This window comes from Gallus gallus, chromosome 2 (genome assembly GCF_016699485.2).
Source record: "Gallus gallus isolate bGalGal1 chromosome 2, bGalGal1.mat.broiler.GRCg7b, whole genome shotgun sequence".
NCBI classification, from domain to species: Eukaryota; Metazoa; Chordata; class Aves; order Galliformes; family Phasianidae; genus Gallus; species Gallus gallus.
Window position 1 is genome coordinate 43,577,453 of NC_052533.1, and position 21,990 is coordinate 43,599,442.

General features: G+C 34.4%; 1 protein-coding gene across 4 annotated transcripts in view; it reads right to left on the bottom strand.

The window, feature by feature from the left end:
• ULK4 (unc-51 like kinase 4) overlaps positions 1-21,762 on the bottom strand; it is a 219,601-nt gene extending 197,839 nt beyond the window's left edge. For 2 of the 4 annotated variants that reach the window (XR_005857729.2, XM_418812.7), the window contains exons 1-17: positions 21,656-21,762; positions 19,542-19,739; positions 18,397-18,496; positions 15,993-16,132; positions 14,750-14,912; positions 12,451-12,552; positions 11,568-11,651; positions 10,609-10,684; positions 9,941-10,030; positions 8,138-8,244; positions 7,958-8,027; positions 6,005-6,104; positions 5,377-5,481; positions 4,362-4,422; positions 2,527-2,708; positions 1,760-1,806; positions 841-919 (exon numbers count right to left, since the gene is read on the bottom strand). Coding sequence is in view for 3 of the 4 variants with exons in the window: in XM_418812.7 (XP_418812.5) it covers positions 841-919; positions 1,760-1,806; positions 2,527-2,708; positions 4,362-4,422; positions 5,377-5,481; positions 6,005-6,104; positions 7,958-8,027; positions 8,138-8,244; positions 9,941-10,030; positions 10,609-10,684; positions 11,568-11,651; positions 12,451-12,552; positions 14,750-14,912; positions 15,993-16,132; positions 18,397-18,496; positions 19,542-19,739; positions 21,656-21,751 (1,800 nt within the window). In the remaining variant the exon portion in view is untranslated. Of the gene's footprint in view, positions 1-840; positions 920-1,759; positions 1,807-2,526; positions 2,709-4,361; positions 4,423-5,376; positions 5,482-6,004; positions 6,105-7,957; positions 8,028-8,137; positions 8,245-9,940; positions 10,031-10,608; positions 10,685-11,567; positions 11,652-12,450; positions 12,553-14,749; positions 14,913-15,992; positions 16,133-18,396; positions 18,497-19,541; positions 19,740-21,527 lie in introns of all 4 variants that reach the window. The other 2 variants (XM_025147506.3, XM_004939465.5) reach the window with 2 other exon arrangements.
• Positions 21,763-21,990: the final 228 nt, after the last annotated feature.

Consider the following 21,990-nt stretch of genomic DNA (forward strand, 5'->3'; position numbering starts at 1 on the left):
GCTTCCGAGAGAAGTGGCTGATGCTCTGTGCCTATGAGTGCTCAAAAGATGCATGGAAAATGGCCCCAGTAACATGCCTTATCTTTTGGTCAGCTCAGACATGGTCAGACAGATGGACTCAATTGTCTTTGAAGGAACCTTAATTGAACTATTGTATCTTGTATTTGCAAAGTGGGACAAGCAGTTGTTTCTCACATTCAAGTTGTATATCTCACAAAGCAGAAACAATGTCAGCTTCATAGCTTAAACAGATATTGAAAGGCATATACTGTCATGTTGTGCAGTGTGTATGTACCACATGTAAAAAAAAAAACAAGATCATATTAATTATTCTTCAGTTTGAGTCAGGTGCTGAGAATACAAAATGAACAGGAGATTCATCAATGTGTTTTCATCTCCTCAGAAAATCACTTGACTTTTCATTATACACATCCTTCAGGAATCGAGAGAAATCTCAAATGAGTCCCAACTCCATGACTTCTTGTAGAGGGGGAAAAAAAGATCTGTAAGAAGCAGTTGTACTATTTTTATGCTAACAGTAATTACATTTCAGAATAGCAAAATATGTCAATGCTTCCTTTGCACATACACAAAACAAAAGTATGACAGTGGCTACTTGATGTTCTGTAAAGGAGAGGGAAAAAAAGGCTGAGATTTATCATACTCTAGCATTACCAGAGTTTTCTAAATATCAGAACCACAGCTACACAGAATGAACACACAGGTTTATGAATTTAACTGGATTATTTCCCTTTTCACATATGCAAGGAATAAAGCAGTGAAAGTCTGACATAAAAGTAAAAGCATTAACAATATTAAAAAAATGAAATGGAAAGTCACCTCAGACACAGGTACATTTTCTCCAAGCTCAGATGTGTGCAGTGCGAGCAAACCAATCACTCGAGCCACTTTAGCACGTCTGCATACGAAATACATTTTTTTTTCAGGTAAAGGAAAACTGTTTCAAAAATACGACAAAAAGAATTTTATCCTGCCTACATGTATTTTGTACAGATTACTGAGGGCAGGAACTATTTGATGTGCTATTTACAGGTGAATTTTGTCTTTTTGGTTTTTTTTTTTTAGGTACTACTGTATTCTGCCTGTAGTTCAGCTTAATTTAGCAATAAATTCATGCAAAAAAATGTTTTTAATCTTCAGCAATGAAGAATGGGGATTCTTTAGTTTATTATAGTCTTAACAATCGGTCATTCTCCCATTCGGTTTTCTTAAGATACTGAAACCCCCCCAATAGATCCTTATAAACATTTTAATATAGCTGACAAAACAAAAATGAAATGTATAGCAGCACATCAATTTTAAATGCTTCATTAAAGAAAAAATTAAACAGAGTAACATCAACATTTATTAAATAAGCAGCAGAGGGCACTATCACCTTCCAGCATTTCTAACATTAACAGAAACTACCATTAGAAATATTTTCCTATCATTATGGAATGGTTTGGTTTATTCAGCAATTTAGTAATAATACTTGATATAGTAAGCCATGTAGCTTTCAGGTAACATTTTAGACATTTAATATTAACTTAGGTCTTACAAAAGTGCAGTATATTAATTCAATGCCAAAAAATAACAACCCAGAAAAATCAATGTTACGTACATCATACTGCCAATCAAGTACCACAGCAGTTTGAAAGGCCAAAAACACTCCTCAAAAACTCTGAAGAAGTACATCCTTAGTGAAATTCAATAATAATTCCATATTTGAACAAATTGATGTAAAATAATTGTTACTTACATATCCCAGTTGGTGGCAGCACGCAGCTGCTGTATTAACACTGGAAACTGTAATTTGAAGAAGAGAAGCAAATATTACCAATACAAGATCTGATGCATTCCAGTGATAAATAAAAAAAGAACAAAATACTAGAAATTATGTAAAATGTTTTTGGATAGCATTTGTAAAAAAAAAAAAAACAATATTATAGGCTAACACTGTGGACATTGTCCAACATATCAATTAAGAACAGAATTCCAGGTGTAAAAATGGCATTTTTTCCAAAATTCTTGCCTTAAGTCACAATGATAAACATATACCAGCTTATGAAATTAAGCATTATTTTCTTTAGGAGTACCACTATGCAATGGAAAAACTGATGCTTTCATTTACAACCACAGATTATCATACGGTACTATCAAACAATTATTTAAGAAGTGAAATAGTTGCCAAATGCAAAAATAATGAACTGAGAGTTAAAGCACAATCGGCACTTATTTCTAAAGTCTTCTGCTAATCAGCAATTCAGTTATTGGGTTGTTGTAAAAATAATTAATAATAATTCTCCAGTGATAATTGGACACATACAGGAATTCTCCATTAGGAAAATGGACTTGGAATTCAATACATTTTGCTGTTTTTTTTTTTTTTCTTTATAATTTACTTGCCTTTTTCTTCACTTTTTTTTTTGTTTTGTTTTGTTTTAATATAATTAAATGCAGCTGATTTTTGCTGCAATGCCAATGCTGCATAAACCATATTTCTTCCTTCAGAGCTTTATTATTTACCAGCTGAGAGTTAATTAGCCTGCTTGCAACTTCCTTGTGGACAGCCACAGCACAGAGGTAAGACAGTAAATTCAGTTTATAACGTGCTGTTCCTGGATTCTTCTCAGTGGAATCAAGCAACGAACATGCTTGATGCAAGAAGTCATTCCAGTCCAGATCTTTCAGAGATGACAACTTCTCAGCTAACACAAGAAGCAAACAAGTAATTAAAGATCTTTTATGTTGTTTTAATATGCTAGAAAATAACATCAGCATGAATAAATATGTTAGAAAATTTTAATCTAGTCAGAATTCCAATATTTCATGCTGTATGTTTACAGCAAAGTTGAGGTAAAAACTAATGAATGTCATCAAAATTCTCTCAGAAGCGACAAACCTAAAATATTTACTAATTTTAATATACACAGGTATCCATCTGGTTAAGCCTTAGAAGTAACTGAACACAGATGACTTCAAGAGGAATACAAGTCAACAGCTGCTAGGATGATGAGCATAATCATCATCTCACTAATCACTATGGGAACAGAACTTTCCAAATACTTCCTTATCAGTCTCAAGGACTAAATTCAGTTCACTTCAGTAATCACAGTTTTGGTTAGTTACTTATTAAAACCTATCTGCCATCCTGGCATGCTCCATGACTGAATATCTAAGGACATCCTTTCTATCTATTTTATATGCAAGTAACGCTGTCTAATGAACAGTTCATGTTAGCAAAGGTGAAAGGAAGTATGAATTTTAGGTATTTATCTTTTACTCCATATTTTTTATAAATGGTAAGGAAAAAGTGTCAATAAGCAGCACCAAATTCATTGTCTTAAAACCCAAACCAGAAAAAAAAGCTACAACCATAGAATATTTACAACCACACACACACACACACACACACACACAAAAAAAAAAAAAACAACCACCTGTACCTTATTAAATAAATATAGACAGTAACCGCTAAACACATCAGAATATCAGACTGATAGTTCAGATGCTTGAATGCAAAATTAAATGAAACAGCACTTGCTCAGGTATTTAAACATGGCCACTTTTGCCTAGGACGTTGGCCAAATTCAGAATGTTTTTTGTTACTACGATCTTGTTTAGGGGATGTTTTATTCTTCTCCAACTATCAAATTCCTTTAAAGTATGGAGAGTCAATTTGCTATGGAAAGAAAAAAAAACAAGGAACTTCGTTTAGGCAGAGGTGCTATCTGAGTTCTAGGAGTAACTACTTGCCTAACTTACCTCTTCAAGCACTGTAAAGCCTAACAATACTACCGTAAATAGATCAGAGGAAATAGTTTCCAGAAATAATAGATTTGCTAGAGGTTAAAAACATGACAAAACAAAAAAAGTGTCCACAAATCTACATTGTCCACTGGGAACATTTCACAATTATATGTAGGACTGCCAAGGCTATCAAGTATTATAGCTCATCAACACTACACATTTCAACATCCTGTTTTCTTTTGCTTCTTTAACTTTGTCAAATCCTAATCTGATTGAGTATCTCAGTATTATACAAAAAAAAAGGAAAAAAAATCTGCTGTTTTTCCATGCTAAAAAAGTGTTGGCTGTCTTATTTTTTAAAGCTTTTAAGTATAGCTTATATGAGGGCAGAAGAAATGGTGTATATGTATACACACACACAGAGGTCAACACTTAAAAATTCTACTCATTTTTGGTTTGGTTAAGAACATAACTTTTGCAACTTCAGCTTCAGAAAAAACAGCTATGAATTCTCCCCTCACCTCAGCTGATTTACAAAGGGAGGCTATCAATCTTGTGACAGTTACACCACCATATACAGAACAAATGTTTCAATGTCAGCAGAGCCATACCTGAATAGGCTGGTATATGTAAAGCTTTTGAGTCAAATCTAACTGGAGCTTGCTTCATTATCTGGGGAAATAAACATCACCACAACTATTTTAATGCATTTCTGAAAGTTTTTCAGCAGTCAAACATTAAAACAAAGACACAAAAATAATACAGGATGGCTGTACAAACCAATGCTTACGCCTGAGGCATTTTTCAGTACTTGAAAGCAGCTTATAGGAGGCAAGGGGATCGACTTTTTACACACGTAGCTAGTGGTAAGACAAGGGAGAACAGATTTAAACTGAACAAAGGGAAGTTCAGGTTAGATGTTAAGAAGAAATTCTTCAGAGTGCGGTGAGACACTGCCACAGGCTGCCCAGAGAAGTTGTGGATGCCCCATCCCTGGGGCTGTTCCAGGCCAGGCTGGATGGGTTCCTGGGCAGCACGATCTAGGGTTGGCAACTCTGCCCATAGCAGGGGGGCTGGAACTAGATGATAGGTGAGATCCCATCCAACCCAAGCCATTCTATGATTCTTACAACTTCAGGCCTTTCTTTCCAGAGAAAACAAGTTCATACTTTCTAGAAATATTTTGTCTAAAACTTAAAGAATGACATAAGTTGTTCTGGAAAAGTTTAACACCTGAACTATATGGCTTCATGGACAGCTTTGTTTTCTTTATAATGAAACATACTCAGCTTTGTTTTCATTTAAGTCATAGATATTAAAGCAAATTATCAGAAAACAAATCTACAAAACCACTGAACACAGCACTTAATAGCTTCCATTTGTTGTAAGCCATTATTTAACTTTACTTTACAACCCCAAAATAACTGTATTCTCCAAATTAGCAATACAATGGGACTATAATAGACAGCCAAAAACTTGCACAAGAGCCTGCCAGATGACTGGGTGGAACTGCTTTAAAATTTGAATTATAAAATACAGGAAATGAGTTTCACCCTGATTAAAGATTTATCTGCAAAACTAGCCTCACCCACAAGTTCCTGAATGTTATGTTTTATTTTGCTATACCTTTGGATTGTCAATGATTGGTGTTACGATAAGATCAGATTCAGTGTAAATGAGCTCTTTCAATGCTGACTCCATATCCTGCTGACTTGAGCATACATTTTCAGCCTAGAACAAGAAGAAAGTTTTATGAACGACTGTTTTGCACAAAAGAAGAAAGTTTATGCTTACTCTCATAATATTTCACTTAAATACTATGCCACAGAGTTTGGTCATGTAAATAATATATTCTAAATTGCTTTTTAATTGTGTATTTATTGATAGGACCTAGACTTTGCAACTAAAAATTATGAAAAACACGCATGTAGGAAGAAAGACAACTCTTAAAAAGCATGCAACTTAAGTTTAAAATGTAGATGGGTAAGAAATATAAGATAGTCTCACTCTCTTTTATGCATTGAATTAAAGGGAGACAAAACATCTTATTTGACCCCTACACTGGAAGCTTTGCAAACATTTACTTTTTTTTTTTTTTTTTTAATATATAATTTTACACATTAAAGGAACTACTACTGGAGGAACTACTTTTCTGTAATAGGATGAGAAAGAAAGCTGTCTTTGTTGTAGACTCCAGGCTAAGATTTTGACTATAATTATATCACTGCCTCTTAATATTAACTGTTCTACTCACCCTTGTCATGCTTGAATCCTTTTGTGGAGAATTTTGGATTGGGGCAATAGTAACATCAGTTACTTCTACTGTAGTGCTGGTTCTAGGAGTAGGACGAGAACTTCAAAAGAAACAGAATACAGATTAAGTCTCACTGAAGGCCACTGTTATGGGGTTTCATTTGTTGGTTTAGGGTTTTTATTTGTTTTCATATTCAAGCTTCACAGTATACTTGACTGGCAGACAAAAACGTTATATTGTTATATTGTCCCCAGCAACATAACATGATCTTCCTGTCTTTAAGCATGTCCTGACAAAGTTAGAATTCATCCATCAGTTAGAAATAATAAACTTTCTGGGTTTGTTTGTTTGTTAAATAAATGAAGTTTGATTGTTTTCTTGTCCAGTCAGGCCGCTGGAATGGATGCTAAAACATGACTAGCTCATTTCCTTGTAACAAACAAAATGCCAACAGAATTAACTTTACAAAAATTAGTTAATTTTATTACTCTCTTCTGACTACCAAATCTTTATAAGATAATGGGAATAAAAAACAGCCTCATTTTCATAAATGAATGTGAAGTGGGATTACTTTTTTTTTTAAACTGCTTCACAATGAGAAAACAGAGAAAAGTAAGACCAGAACACTGTATATTTGCAAGTTTAATACAGCTGCTAGTAAACTAATCTCTTTGATAGTGTACCTTAATTCATATCAAAGTGTTTAAAACTAACTTCAGAACCATTAAAACTAGCAGGCCAAGAAACACGGATTCTATCAACAACATAGAATGAAAGTGTCTTCTTGACTTCCAAAAAGTAATATAGACACCTAGTTGCAATCTGGTAAGAAAAAGCAACTAAACAAAAAAATACAAATATTAGACAGAACTAAAGATACTCATTAGGGTCGTTGATCAAATGATTGACAGTTCTCATTCTTATCCTTATTTAGATTAAAAAATTGCATCTTTTATGTATTTTCAACTGTAACTTAATTTTAAAAGTTAGAAATGAAGCGTTGCCTAAATATTATCTACTAGCTACATCTAACTGCATAAAGCGTGCTAATTTGGTTCTGCTTGTAAGTTGAAGAAATTAAATTTCCTAAAATAAAAAAGCACGATTTCTAGCCCAGAAGGACAAATTCAAGGTTCCTACATGCATCAAGAGATGTTTATATGTGTGTATATATACACACACATACATATAGCATAGGCATATATACAGATATCTATATATATATATATATATATGCATACAAGAGATGTAAATATATTTTTTCCAAACCTAATTTGCATCTACATGCGCTTGAGGGAAAAAAAAAAAAAATCTCTCACTTTTCCACCTCTCAGCTTGTGTCTCAATTTAAAACAAGACAAGAAAACACTGAATTGAAGTAGCTGAAGTGAGTGAGATATATTCCCTTTGCACACACAGAGGTTACTGCTGTGAAAAGCTGATTAACTACCTTGGTAGTTAATTTTGGTGCCAAATGACAGGCCAGCGATGTTCTTCCACTTCAGTGCTTTACAACTTTAGCTTTAAGAAATTAAATCATTCAAGCAGTATCTAGAGCAGTACTTAGTAATACCAATAGCTTGTGATGAAAAGTGGCAGGCAGAATTTATTAGTGCATTTCAAGCTGTACACTTCTTTTATAGCTAAAGTAACCATATTCAAAGCATATTCTCATATATGAAAAGAAAGAAGTTCTAAGCAGAGTCTTATGTTTAGGCAGTTAAGAAATCAAGAGTCCTGTCAAACTCAGTTTCAGAAAGCCAAAAAAGCATTGCTTTAACCACACGCAGTGTTTTAACTGCATTTCAAGTGTGTCTTACCTGTTAGAAAATTCAAAAGTAAATACTTACAAAGTATTACAAATAGAATAATAAAAAGTATCTTAAGAGATTGGGGAGGAAGGGGGGGGGAAGGTTTTCAAGGGTTTTCTGACTGTTCTTTTGATTTTCATACCTCAGAAGAAATATGGATTCATTTGATTCACCAACTGCATTTTTGGGGCGCAATTCAGTCGGATTTTCTACTGAAAAAAGAATATGAACTTGCATTTAAATGTTCAAATAAACAAGACACAGGGAACAAGTGTGGTGGTGAGACCAACAAAATAATTCAAAATAATATAATGAATATTACCTATTTTGAAAGAATTGCTCAGTAGCTTACTATCTGCTCTTGAAGATGATAGGTTTTTACAAGCATCTTCTGGCCCCTTGGTATTCCATGACTCCAAGTCTTCATTGCTGTTTAATAAGAAATATTAATTAGAAAGATTTAAAAGAAATCAGAGGGATCATATCCATTACTTATTGCAACTATTAACATGCAATTTAGCTGGCATTCTTATAGATCATCCTCCTATTGTAATATGAGCTACAAGTACTTTTATATTGGTAATGGCAACGATGAAAAATTGTTTTTGAGTAAGCAACTTGGAGAATATTAAAGAGCTCTGTAGCTCCCCTGCTACAACTGGCATTGAAGAAAGTAGGAATAAATTTATACCCTGGAATACAAGAATAATTTTTAAGTTTCAGAGATTGCTCAATCTTCAGAGAAAAAATTCAAAACCAACATACTTTCAATATCAAAGCCTATACCGTGCATTAAGATCAATACAAACTTTTTGTTTGTTTGTTTGGGGTTTTTTTGTTGTTGTTTGTTTTTGTTTTTTGCTTAATAGCAAGTTCTTACTTTTGCTTCTATATTTCCCTGTACTATTCACCTGGAACTGGTTCATATAAACCTTCCCTGTGGACCTCATATTTTGAAAGGAAGAAGTATAGATCTTCTTTTACATGTCAAGACCATGTCCTTGGCTGTTCATGTGTGCCAATTACTGCCTTAGTGAATATTTCAGAATCACTAGAAGACCCACATAAGTAAAGTCAAGAAGTCCAATATTTTGTGGGTAATTATTCTTCTGATTCTCCGAGAATTGCTCAGGTGTACAGTATGGTAAAGGTGGATCTAAGTCCCACTGATATTTTGAATAAATTCTGATTTTGAGATATAAACTCAAAATCTTGATTATGTGCCCTGGTGGTAAAAGTAGTAATAAAATTAGAAGACAAAGAGCAGCATCTTAAACTAGAACAAACATTAGTAACAAAAAATACTGCAGCACTGGTACCAGAAATAGGTATTTCAACAACATAAGACAGAAACTAAAAATAGATAAAACACAGAAGCACACAGCGTTCTAAAATAAAACTATTTCCATACTTGTTCCCCGAATGGAACCTGAAATATCATTCAAATATTTAGAACAACAGATTGTTTAAAACAACAACAACAACAACAACAAACAACTCTAAATGGAAATTGAGAAATTAACGAAGATTAACAGACATTTTGAAGAAGCCTAGCTATTCAATGTATATTCACCAAAGAGCTGGGTGTTCCTGCTTATGTAGGAATGCAGAGTATTCCAAATTAAAATATAAGAACATTAGATTAATGCTGTATGCTATAAACAAAGAATATGGGTAAACTACATTCACAAGGCTAAAAAAACCCAAGATGATGTGCTGATAGGTTTTTTGATGACTTGATGTTAATGCATAAAAGCAAACAAATAAAGATGAAATTGACTCATTTATAAGATGCTAATAAAGCTTTTGAAGAGCAGTATTGTAAGTCAAATTACCGTTCATCATTGTTATATGAGCAAAAAAACAGCATTCCATAGCTAGAAGAAATTAGTCTACAGAAAGCAAACAGATACTCTTACACTGATAAGATACTGTAATTCGTAAGCACCCCAAAATACTCACTGGATAGCGTAAAACTCAACTCATCAATTATTTAACAAAACTAAAATCCTACGCAACATTCAAAGATTGAAAAATTTACAGATAAATATTTGAAAACTGTAATATTTATTTATTTGTTTGTTCATATTATACTATGGAAGACATCTGCTAGAACATTAAGTACCTTGAGCCCTGGCTGTCTGAAGAATCACCATCACAATGGCTAAGGGAGTCTTTCCAGAATGGATGTTGCAATACATCTGTCCAATTGAGCCTTTTGAAAAGCAATAGACAAACTGAAAAAGCAGTGGCAAAGTACAGCTACAAAAGCATATCAGGCTAGATCCTGAATCCAGTGATATTATGAAGCAACTGTTACTGTTCTTAGTTGGTATGCGGTCAACAAATAAGTTATCTTATAGAAGAAATGCTTTGCCTAAAACTGAAGTGGATCATTCACGCAACACAGAGATATGAGATTAAAGATGAAGGAAACAGTTTAGCCAGTCCCAATATTTACATTACTCTATAAACAATTACATTATACAAAAATATAAGCGTAATATCTGTAAATTAAAGTCTTATAAAATAGATATGCCCATTGCTCTGGAAAACCAAAGCCATCCAATTTTAAAAGTTATCATACCTGTTAAACAGTTACCTCTTTAACACCACATATGAAAATAGAAAACTATACAGAATTAATGTTTTGATTAAATAAAGTTTTTCATGGGAAAATGCTCAATTTCTTCTTTTATGAATGAGAAAATTATTTTTTCGTTGTCACCTGATAGTATCATAGTCATTATTTTTTTCCAGATATGAAAAAGGCAATGCAAACAACCGGTTTACCTCTTCTGAGGATCCTTTTGAAGCAATCCATCAAGTAAGCTAATGAACTCTGCAGAAGGTTTCTGAGAAGCAGAATCTGAAAATAGAAGGACTTAAAAAGACAAGAACTGGACAACAGAATCAACTGTCAACTATGACAAAATAAATCAAATCATTATCTGAAGATGACATTAAAGCAGTTCTATTTAACACCAATTTCAGCTGAAAAAAAAAATGAATGCCTTAAAAATACTAAATATATCTTCAAAAAGATGATGAAGAAGCAATACTTGGTCAAGCTAATTTTAAAAAATATACACTTATTATTATATTATTATATACTCACAAATTCATATATTTTTCTATTTCATATAAAAATATGAACCTTCCCATTATCATATAACTATTAGATGAAAATAAAGTAGAGTTGAAAATTGTGTTAATTGAAATTTACCCTAGCCATAGTGGTTTTAAGAGGACTATTACTGCATCATGTTACACAAGAGGTTTCCAGATTTCATAGTTAGCTGAGAAAGACTACTGAGAGCTAAAAGTCATGAAATAAAATTGATCTATTTGCTTCAAAAATAAAATTTCCCTTACAATTGAAACAAGTAACAGTTTTAACTCAACTCAACTTAACTTCAACTCAACAGTTTTAACTCACCTTTCTGCTATACTACTTTGAACTGAAATTAGAAACTAATGAAGCATCTCCATGAATACCACTGATGCCTTGAATAACAAATTTCAAAAATTCCATGCCAGAATTTATGTTTAATCCTTAACACCAAATGATGTACTTGTTTTATCAAGAGAAATGCAAGCATTTATCATTAATGGAAGATGTTCATAGCAAAGGAAAGGAATGGTAACATTCCCTTTGGACAGCTAAGCAATTCCTGCAATCAGCTTCACTGCAAAGCAAACACTGTTACTATTGATTCATTTTCTCTCATTCAACAAGAAAAGAACATTACCCCTTGGCCTAGGTGGCAGCGGATCTTCATATAAAATCTTTTCAATTAATTCTGAAAAGTTCTCTGAGAAGAATGGTGGTCTTCCTAAAAACAAATGGAAGTTTATTTCTCAGGTTATGCAAACTTCAAAATGGCTGTCAGGAGCAATTATATATAATGAGTTCATTTTCCTAAGGAAATATTTAAAGCAATAAACATCTTTAATCTGAATTCTATTTTAAAGGTTCACTTAAAAATAAATCCTTGGATTAAATTCCTCTACCATGAATAGCCAAAGATACCAAGGACTGAACATGTTCTAAAGACAGCTTGAGGTAGGCCATCATGAATGCTCTGTATGAAACAACGAGACATCAGCCACAGAAGGTCAAAGCAGAGTATACTGATCCAACAGATCTGTGTACTGTCTAAGACTTCAGAATACTGCACTGTAATTCTTTTGCATTGAAAATTTCCTTCCAGTTGCAGGCAATGCTAACTTTATCTGCAGGAAAGCCTATGACTAGTTTTAGAGTAGTTAAAGTATTCTCCCTCAAAAGTCAAATTATGCATCCAGAATTTAATACTGAAGAGATTAAGAACAGGGCATTGTCCGAACACAAGTACTGCTACAATTTTAAATCATGGTACCTGAGGAATACAGGTTGGTTAATGTCACTACATTTGGAACTCAGTCAGAAGTACAATTTAATAGCATTACTTCAGTTGATTGCTTTATAAGTTGTTTTTCTTAAGCATATTTAATGTATCTTCAAGAAATTTTTAAAAGCTCGCTTAAATATATCTGTCTGAACTTCCCTAAAAAGTAAACAAGAATTTAAAATGGGATCACAGAGTAGGTTTTCATTATCATAGATATTAAAGAAATACACAAACTTACAACCTGAGAACATTTCATAAAGTAAACATCCTAAGGACCACAGATCACTGGACTTGGAGAAGTCTCCTCCCTTTATTACTTCCGGAGCTGTGTATAATGGAGAGCCTACAAAATACCATACAAATACACTCAATTGAACATTTATCCTGTAGAACACCTAAAACTTAACCTCTAACTCACTGAAGTGTGGGAAGAATCTTCACTTAGAGGTATGAAACATGAGATTGCAGAAGCTATTTTCTTGTTTACTTCACTGTCATTAATCAACTTGGTTTGCTGGGTTTGTGCTTATACTTTTCTAACATGATTAATGATAGAAGTTTTTTTTTTTATTTGTCTTGACAGCTTCCACAGCCAGGCCAATTGAGTATATTAAACCAATATAAATCTCGTGTGATTAACAAAAATTGTTAGGTTACATCAGGTTTTACATTTATAAAAAAGAGATATCCTAAGACATTAACTCACATGAAATTAGAGAACTGTTAGAATAAACAAGGTCCATAAATTAGATCACTGATCTAGTTATACCTATTCTAAATACTAACTAGTTTCTCCAAAATCTCCATAAAAATGACAAAATCTCAGCAAAAAATGTAAATTCCATAATCCTTTAAGAAGCTTATTTTGGATTTTGCTATCCATTTTATTTATTGTATGTGACAACAGGTTATTAAACATATATATATTAGAAAAAGCTGATTTGAAAGGTAACAGGGAAGAGATTATAATTGCATTTCCCTCTGGGGAAAAAAAAAAAAACCAACAAATCCTGATCTTGGCCTCCAGAATTGCAGTAGGTGCTACCTGCAGGAGACAGTATTAAGAAAGCCCTCTTTGTTCCCGTAACACGTTGCCAAGATTTCCACTGTTCCAGATAACAGCAACTGCTATGATGCCTCATTATCTGGAAAACAGAGGTCTCTGAGATGCTCTAAGACACAAACTATTGAAAGATTCTGAGAAATAAAACCAAAATTCTAAAGCTTTCTTATTTGATGAAAATGTAGCACAGCAGTTGTAGCCTACTGGATTTACATGGATTTTTCTGTGGAAATTTAAGCACTGTAACAACTTTCTCATACTTCAAAAATAAACAATCTTTCTTATGTAAATGGTACTAAAACAATAATCATACTGGAAATTACACGGACCATTGGCAGCAAAAAGCATGCTGAAAATCTTGTGCCAAAAAACAAAAAAGCCATTCTCTAAACTATTATTAAACAGTTTGTTAATAGTTAAATAGATACAAAATCTCCAGTCAAAGTAGCAGCAATTAGGTATAATGCTTACTGAACTGTGCATACATTTAACATAAATTTAATGGAAATTAGTCGTAGACCCTAGAGAGACCATCCGCAGCACATACTTTTTTTATATGTGCTAAGTAGGAGAATTATAATCTTGACAATTAGGAAAGCCAGTTAAGACTCAGCATTTCTGAAGCTTTAGTGATTTTCTTATTTTTATAATTCTACTACTTATACTACATCGGTAATATCTGAAATGCACCAAGGTCCAAAGGTATTTCACAGATTTTTTTTTAAATCCACATCAGTTATCATTAAAAAGTGAATTTGATTAAGCCTCCTTAGCAAACCCAAATGAAGAATTAGCATTTTCAATTCGCTAACTACTTTGAGCAGTTTCAGATTGCATTCATATATATTTGCTCAGGATAGAAATGCAGTTTGTATATTGGATGGTATGGGATGTCAATTGCAAAAAGCAATTTAAAATAATCCAGTTACATGGAAATCTTACATACTATATTATTTTACAACTGCCTACATATAAGCTTCAATCCAAAAATAACATGAGAACAAGACAGAAAGGTAAGCAGCTGTTAATCTATCAAACATTCTATGACAGAAGTACATTTTTCCAGTGCTTAAACTGTCTTTAGAATTATGACTATATGCTTCCAAACAGTCTCTCTTCTTTCTCCTCACTTGGAGGTGTTGTTCCCTCTGTGTGTTACAATTCCTCTCAACAATCTTCCTTAACAGCAAAATTTTTGTTCTGAGCCTACTTGGGAAAAAAAATAATTCCCTATATACAGAATATGTAAAATCTGCTTAAAGAAAACTTGCATATCACACTCACGGGCCAACACATTAATATGTACAAATGTTCACAGAACAGAATTATTCTGTTTCTCTAGGAATTTAGTAAGCCACATCAGAATTTTGATCAACTACCTTCTTTCAGTCTCCTCTCAAAAATTACGCATAACAACAGCTGTTTCCCACTTTCATTCTGTCTGTTTAGTTTAATTTTAGCTACGAAAATATCATACCTCGCAGTCTGTTTTTCAGGTGTCTTTGTGGAGTGCTTTCAACAACATCTCCTCCTGTTTCTTCAGATCCAACTAAAGCGAAAAATTCTTCCAAGTTTTCTCCATCTGCTTTAGCCAAGCAGAAGTTAGTGAACTTCAAAGTGCCGGGCCCTTCCAGCAGAATCTAGAGGAATAAACATAATCCAGCATACTAGATATTAACACTGGTGACTACACTAATTTCCAATACAAACTATATTAAATCACGATAATTTAATTATTTAAGTAAATAGAGATGATCACTATCATATCTAAAAGCACTGAGAAGTTTAAGTCAAAACCAATCACTTTTTTTCTCATAACCAAAAACATCACATGAAGTGACAACACAACCATTTAGGCAGTGGAATGACCTGCCCAGGGAGGTGGTGAAGTAGCTGTCCCTGGCAGTGTTAGGAGTCTGAATGAGGACCTACGAGATATGGTTTAATGGCTTGTGGTAGCAATGGTAATGGGAGGACGGTTGGACAAGATGATCTTGTAGGTCCTTTCCAACCTTGAGATTCTATGGTTCTAATGGTTCCATTCACATTTTTGTTCGCTCATTATTAAGCTGAAATGAATGATGACAGATGATGTTACTGTGGAATAGAAAGTAAAAATAAGGGTTCAAGTAAAAATGTGTTGTAAAGTAAAAGGATAGTAAAAGGAACATTGATTCATTTGAGGCAAAGAAAAGTGATTTTTCTTTAATTTTATGCTGGACAAAAACCAATTTTGATAATGATAATTTTTTCTGTGTAGTCAGTGATTGTTTTCCTAATTCAAATCTCTATAACCCCCCAAAAATTGTCTGGAAAAAAAAAAAAAATCACTCAGAGGGGTGGGAGGAGAATCTTACTTATGCACTCTGTATTCTGTGTTCAAAAGAGTACTTTACAGTTTTTATTTATTTATTTTTAACACATTCTTCTTCAGAAAAATGCAGAGGCATTTCCATTATGCTTTATTTACATATTCACTTCTATTTACTGCTCTTTTACCCACAAATGACAGAAACCAAGCATAACTGTGCAAGTCCTACAGAAAACTCAGACAGAAGGGCAACTTGACCTCTTACAAATCAAGACCAAGAACAGAATTACTGTTATGCAACTGGCTTCCAATATTAGGTAATTCTCTCAAAAGCAGTACAATATGAATAAAATGCTCGTTGCATACAAAGTAATATGTGATATTCGCTATAAATAATACTCCTCATTACCTTTCCAGGTGTCAGCTCACAAAAGATAATCCCAAGGTTATGAATGTGGTGTAAACCAGTAATCAAATCTACACCAAATTCTCTCACTACATCTTCAGGTAGGTGTTCATCTTGAGCAATAACTGATTCTAGAGAACCACCTGAAATATGTGTACACATGGTCAGCAAATAATTACTTGCATGGCATTTGCTTTATATGCACAATGACATACTGAAAGTCTTCCAAAATGGTCAAGTAAAAAATCATTACCAATACACATTAAAAATATCAAGATGTATAGGAAAGAAAAATCTACTTCCAAGATTGTGATATAAACTTTCACTACAATTAAATTGAGTGCATGACTTAAAAAAAAACACTTTCATATTGATGTATTTTACAAAGGAAGCAGAAAGGAAAACATGAAACTCGTACTGTCACAATGCAATAGTAACCCAGTGGGTTTATTCAGATGCCTTCTCCACAAGACTAAGCAGTACCAAGATCAGGCTATCAATTTCTGTGAACAACAGTAGAACTAATGACGTGGAATTTCCCACTGAATTCACAGACAATAAAAATAGTAAAATTGCAGGGTTCTGGGGTCCGTGGAGAAGGATAATAAATATTTTATTTCAAACCACATAATTTCCTGAGCTTTTTCTTCCTCCTTTGCTTACTAATTCATTTCAAATACTGAGACGCAAAGGCTTTTCACCACACTATTCTCCAAATAACTCAGTGATGTTGAATCTTAAGGTTGCTCTAAGTCTTTTTACGTTGTTTATAAAAATCAGTCATACCCTTAGAACATATGATTTATTAAAGAATTTTCCAACATTTTAACACTTTTATAATGTATTTTAGATGGCTACATAGATATATCAGGAAAAATTTATAATGAAATCAGCAACACAAAAGTATGCTACATTGCCATTGTGAGGCAAGTATCAAAAACAGTTTTCAAGGCTCTACAAAATTAATATGAAATTCAACTCTCATCCTATTTACAAGTACGTTTGCTGCTAAGAATGTCTTGAAGCTAACTGCTGTGGGAGAACATAGTGATTCCAAGTGCACAGTGATACAAATACAATTTGATGCAGGTCAGACAGAAGCTTTATTAACTAAGACCACACTGAGAGAACATTCAGGGAGATTTTTTATCCCTCTGCAATCCTGCTCTCTGCCAAGTGATTGCAGAGACTCACTCATACACTGTTTGAGTAAAGAGAAGTGAGGAAAGTAAAGAGAAGTGAGGGAAAAAATCACATAAGCATTCATAAAGGCAGGCATCCACTCTTGGGAGAGATGAAGTCCAGACAACCATTTACACACTAACAAGGCCAAGTACCCATGCCTGGCAGAGATGGGCTACATAAGTTGCTTGCTAACTGCCACAGTTCACACTATGGAGAGATGGCACTTGGATGGCCTGTAGCAATAGGTCATCCAGTGTTATCTTAGTCAGATGTGGGGATGGTATACAATCCCAGACTGCTAGCTTTTATTTGAAATCAATGTCTTTTTAGAAAGGATAAACTTCTTAACCAGTCCTCTCTCAAATTTTTAAGAACTTTATCCCCACACTGCAATACTGCAAGATCCAATACACAATGATTGCTTTAACTGTTCTTAACACTAGTCTGTCTGCCTAATAAATTACATACGTGCCAATTTGTTAAACCAGGCAAATAGAACAAGGTCTCCAAATCAGCCAACTAACTTTAATTCTAATAACTGAAAGAATGACCTGATTATTTTTCAGGTCTTGTAGCTTCTCCAATAATTCTAAGTAGGGGGGGGGGAAGAAAAAAAAAAGAAAGAAAAAAGAAAAAAAAAACAGTTTGTTTCATAGTAAGAGCCAATATTACAAACTCCACATATCAAAACATTAACATACTTCATTTACACAATCGCCTTTCCTTTCTACATGGAGGAAAGCATACTTACTATCTTCTGCTTAAAACATACAGTCACAGTTGAAGAAAGCTTTAGAAGAGTTCTTTAAAAGATTGATGCTACGCTACCAAAACTCCATTAATTACTTAATACAGTTTTGGGTTCTCAGTGCTCCCAGATTAATGTCTTAACATAAATCTTTCCTTAAATAAATTTTAGATAACTACACTCCAATTACTCACAATTTGTTTTTAAGTTCCCCTAGCAATGAGAAGCTAACATTAGGACACCTAAATTAATATTTCACATATATTGTGAAGTAGAAGAGAAATACTTGTTTGGTGGGTTTCTAAAAATGTTTTAAAAGCCAACACTTTTAAGCATACATACATATATATAACCTGCTTTAACTTTTCTCAAAGATTGAAATATATATTTTTTTGTAAGAAGCATTTATAATTTAAAAAAAATCTTACAAATATCTGTACAATATATTTATTTTTATCCATCAGAGCTTTTTACCTGTGCATAACTCCATTACAAGCCAGAGATGGTTGCTTGTTTCGTACCATTCGTGAAATGTCACTATATTCTTGTGTCTGATTTCATGAGTCAGACGAACCTAGAACAAAGTTCTTAACATTATTAATGGGGAAAAATATCTTATACATATGGATTGGAGGAGGAATGGAGACAACACAGGTTTATGCTAGATCACCTACTCATTCCTGTGCCTAGTCCAGTACACTAAATAGTTAAAAATTAATCTCCAACTCAAATAAATTTTACATGTAAGTTGAGAACAGATAACTTTCCTCACAGACCTTGGACTACTGAACCTTTTTCAGAAATATAAGAAAGTTTCCCAAGCAATGAAACAGAGATACTATAGATTTATAAGCACTGTTTAACTTTTCTGCATTGCTACTAACAGACTGTAAATGAGAATATGAAGTCAAGCTTGGAGATCTACATTCTTTTTCAGTGAGAAGACAACTGTGAGAAAATATGGTAAATATACTAAGGGAAAATAAAGAGTTTTTCCCCCTCAATCTTATCAGGCAAAAGCAATCACTAAGGGTCCCTGAAAGTCTGTATTTCTACCACACCTGCATAGCCTCATGTCTCCGAATCCTGCCAGAGCCATATGCAAGGTACCCCCTAAGGACTTTCTAAGAGGAATATGCTTTGAAGGGAAAAAAGGTTTGAGTGGAGAAGACTGATGAATCACCAAATAAACGATCATAAAAACAATGAGAAGGAATATTAAACAAAATTTATCAACTGCAAAAATAAAATATTTGAAATGCTTAACTGTATCGGTTATCATTTCTTATGCAGAAAGCAAATGTTTAAAACTTTGCCAAACATTTACAAACCAAAATTGATCTACTTAAAATACTATTATTTCATAAAAAGTAATTTCTTCTTAGTAGAAAGAAGGCAGTATTATGACTGGATTTGCAAAACTGATAGAAAAATAAAGTCAATCACTACACACTTATTTTTATAAAAGGTGCTTTGACATATCATAGAAACAGTAAGCCTGTAAAAATGAGTTAAGGCATGTGATTTAAACATTTGGCATTTTTCTTCCTACAAGGATTTTTATTTATTTTTTTTTAAGTTTGATCTTTCCACAAACTTAGCAGGAAAATATTACTTACCCAGTTTGTTATTTCAGCTCTTTTGCATTTATCAGTGCAAAGAATGGCAACAAAATTAATTGTCCCCTTTCTTCTTCCTTTATAAACGATGGTCTTGTTTCCTCTTCCTATCTCTTCATAAAGAATAAAGTTCTCCATACTGAAGGATGCTTCACTGGTAAGGGATTGGAAACATGGTATTTTCTTAGATAGATAAACCTTTAAAGGAAGAAGGGAGAGAGGGGAAGCAATCAAATTTAAAAATCATTGATGGATTGCATTTACGCTCCCAATTATAATTAAAAATAGAAATTATGTTTGATCTTGCTGGAAGGATGTAAACCTTCCTTGGAAAGTGGTAACTATTTTCCACTTGCAAAACTCTTCACACATTCCATAAGTTACAGGTGAGCCAGTAACTACAGATACTAAATATTTTACCTGTAAATAAAAATCGTGCTACCAAACTTTAGATTTTAAGTTCTGTATTAAAATGCTGGATACAGGAAATTATTCTAAACTGAAAGCCTTACCAAGTAAAATTACCATTTCTGCTTAAGGGCATACCAGGCAGGTTTCCTCTGCAACTTGTTACCCTGTAATTTAATACTGATAAATAAATGATTTAATCAGCATAACCAGAAAAACAAAGAAAAAGAACCCCACAGGGATTAGCATTCCTAACAGTACTAAGATGCTTTACCAGTTATAGGGGTTAGCGTTAGTTTTTTTCATGGATGGAAACAATCCATCTTAAAAGCCATGTAAATGCATTGGCCAACTGTGGGAGTCAAAGAGTTCCACAAGAAAATTTTAGTTTAGCTTATAACTACCATTTTTGTCTCAACAATTTTATATGGTTTAATTAACACAGTGAAACAAATCAAACCTTTGTCATTTGTTACAAATGTTCCCAAACCGGAATATATTGTTACCTAGTACTCAATGAGCACTTTATAGTGAGTTCTTCCACCTCCCAACCAACTCCACATTCAGTGTACAGCTCTTCCAACTAACAATTGAAATATGTCACCACCATTTGGAGTTGCTTGTTCTCATCTTAACACCAACTTCTTTCATTTTGTTTGTAAAAGACTGTTGTTTTCTCTTCAACAAGACCAGTTCTCAGTGTAGTTACCCAACAACCACAGAAAAAAACCAGCATATTGCAGAGGATAGTACAGCAATAAGGATAGAGGGGAAGGCTGCTTAAGCAGTGCTATTGCCAAGTGCCTAATTACAAGCCACAAGCTCAATTTCACTAACTTTCTTGAGACACAAAGCTCATAAGACAAACTAAATACCAAAGTGAGACCAGAGAATTCCCAAGTCTTTAGACAGAGCATTTTGTGAAACACCCCTGCAACACACACGCCTACATGCCAATAAACACACCAACAAACACCAAATGCAAATTAACTTGATTTTATCTCACAATAAGCAAAGAGCTAGGTACAGTCAGAATAACCGTAGAAGGAACATCTTTTTCCTCCAGTTAACTGTGAAAACAGATGGGCAATTATGCAACGATCAGTTTGCCAGACAAGGCACAAAGACAGGAACAGATGAAGGTCTCTACTTTCCTATCACTGAACTATCCCTTATGTTCTTCTGGAGAGACTGAAAAAAGACCAGAAACGGTAACATCATCCTCTACTTCACAAAGATGCCAGAGCAGCAGAGATTGCCATTCCATTGCTCACCCATGTGACCACTGCCCCTTCTTTTTATTCCTTCTTTCCCAAGAATCCTTCAAACCTGACACCTACAACGCATAGTATTACCGAAATGTATACATTACACAGATGGAAGACACCTTCACGACGGTCATAAGGCATCATCACCCACTCGTGCAACAAACTATATGAATGTATAGCACGCTGAGTGACATACAGACATTTCCAATTGTCTGACAGAAGCAAGGTCAAAAACAAACGCATGATGGGACCCAGTCATCGTAGTCATGGGGCAGGGAAGCCTTCACTGCTACCTCATGACAGGCTATACCTGCAGATAAGGTCTCAACTGGCGGCACTGCGAGAGGCTACAGGGAAGAGAGTAACCGTCCCCGACGGCAGGCCTTCAGCCGGGGAGCCTAACGGGGATATGGCACAGCGGGCCGCCTGCACTCACACCTGGGAAGTGCGGTCTGGAAGGAAGGCGACTGGACGACTGCGAGGCGACAACGGCCGTGCCTGCAAGAAGGAAACCGCCCGCCACCGCGCCGCCATCAACTGAACCCGGCGGAGCGCCGCACGCCCCGCTGTGGGGGGACGTGGATATGTCCCGACGGGGAACCCAGCGCCACGCACCGAAAAGAAAGAGTCAAGAAGAGAAGAACCAGCACAATACACGGAGTGACTCGGGAAGATGGCTTTTATTTTTCGTATTCTAGCAAGGAAATGCCGCAGAGCGCCAGGAAGGCCTGCCTTCTCTCCCCCGCGCACAGCTCCGGTGGTCGCCGCCGTGA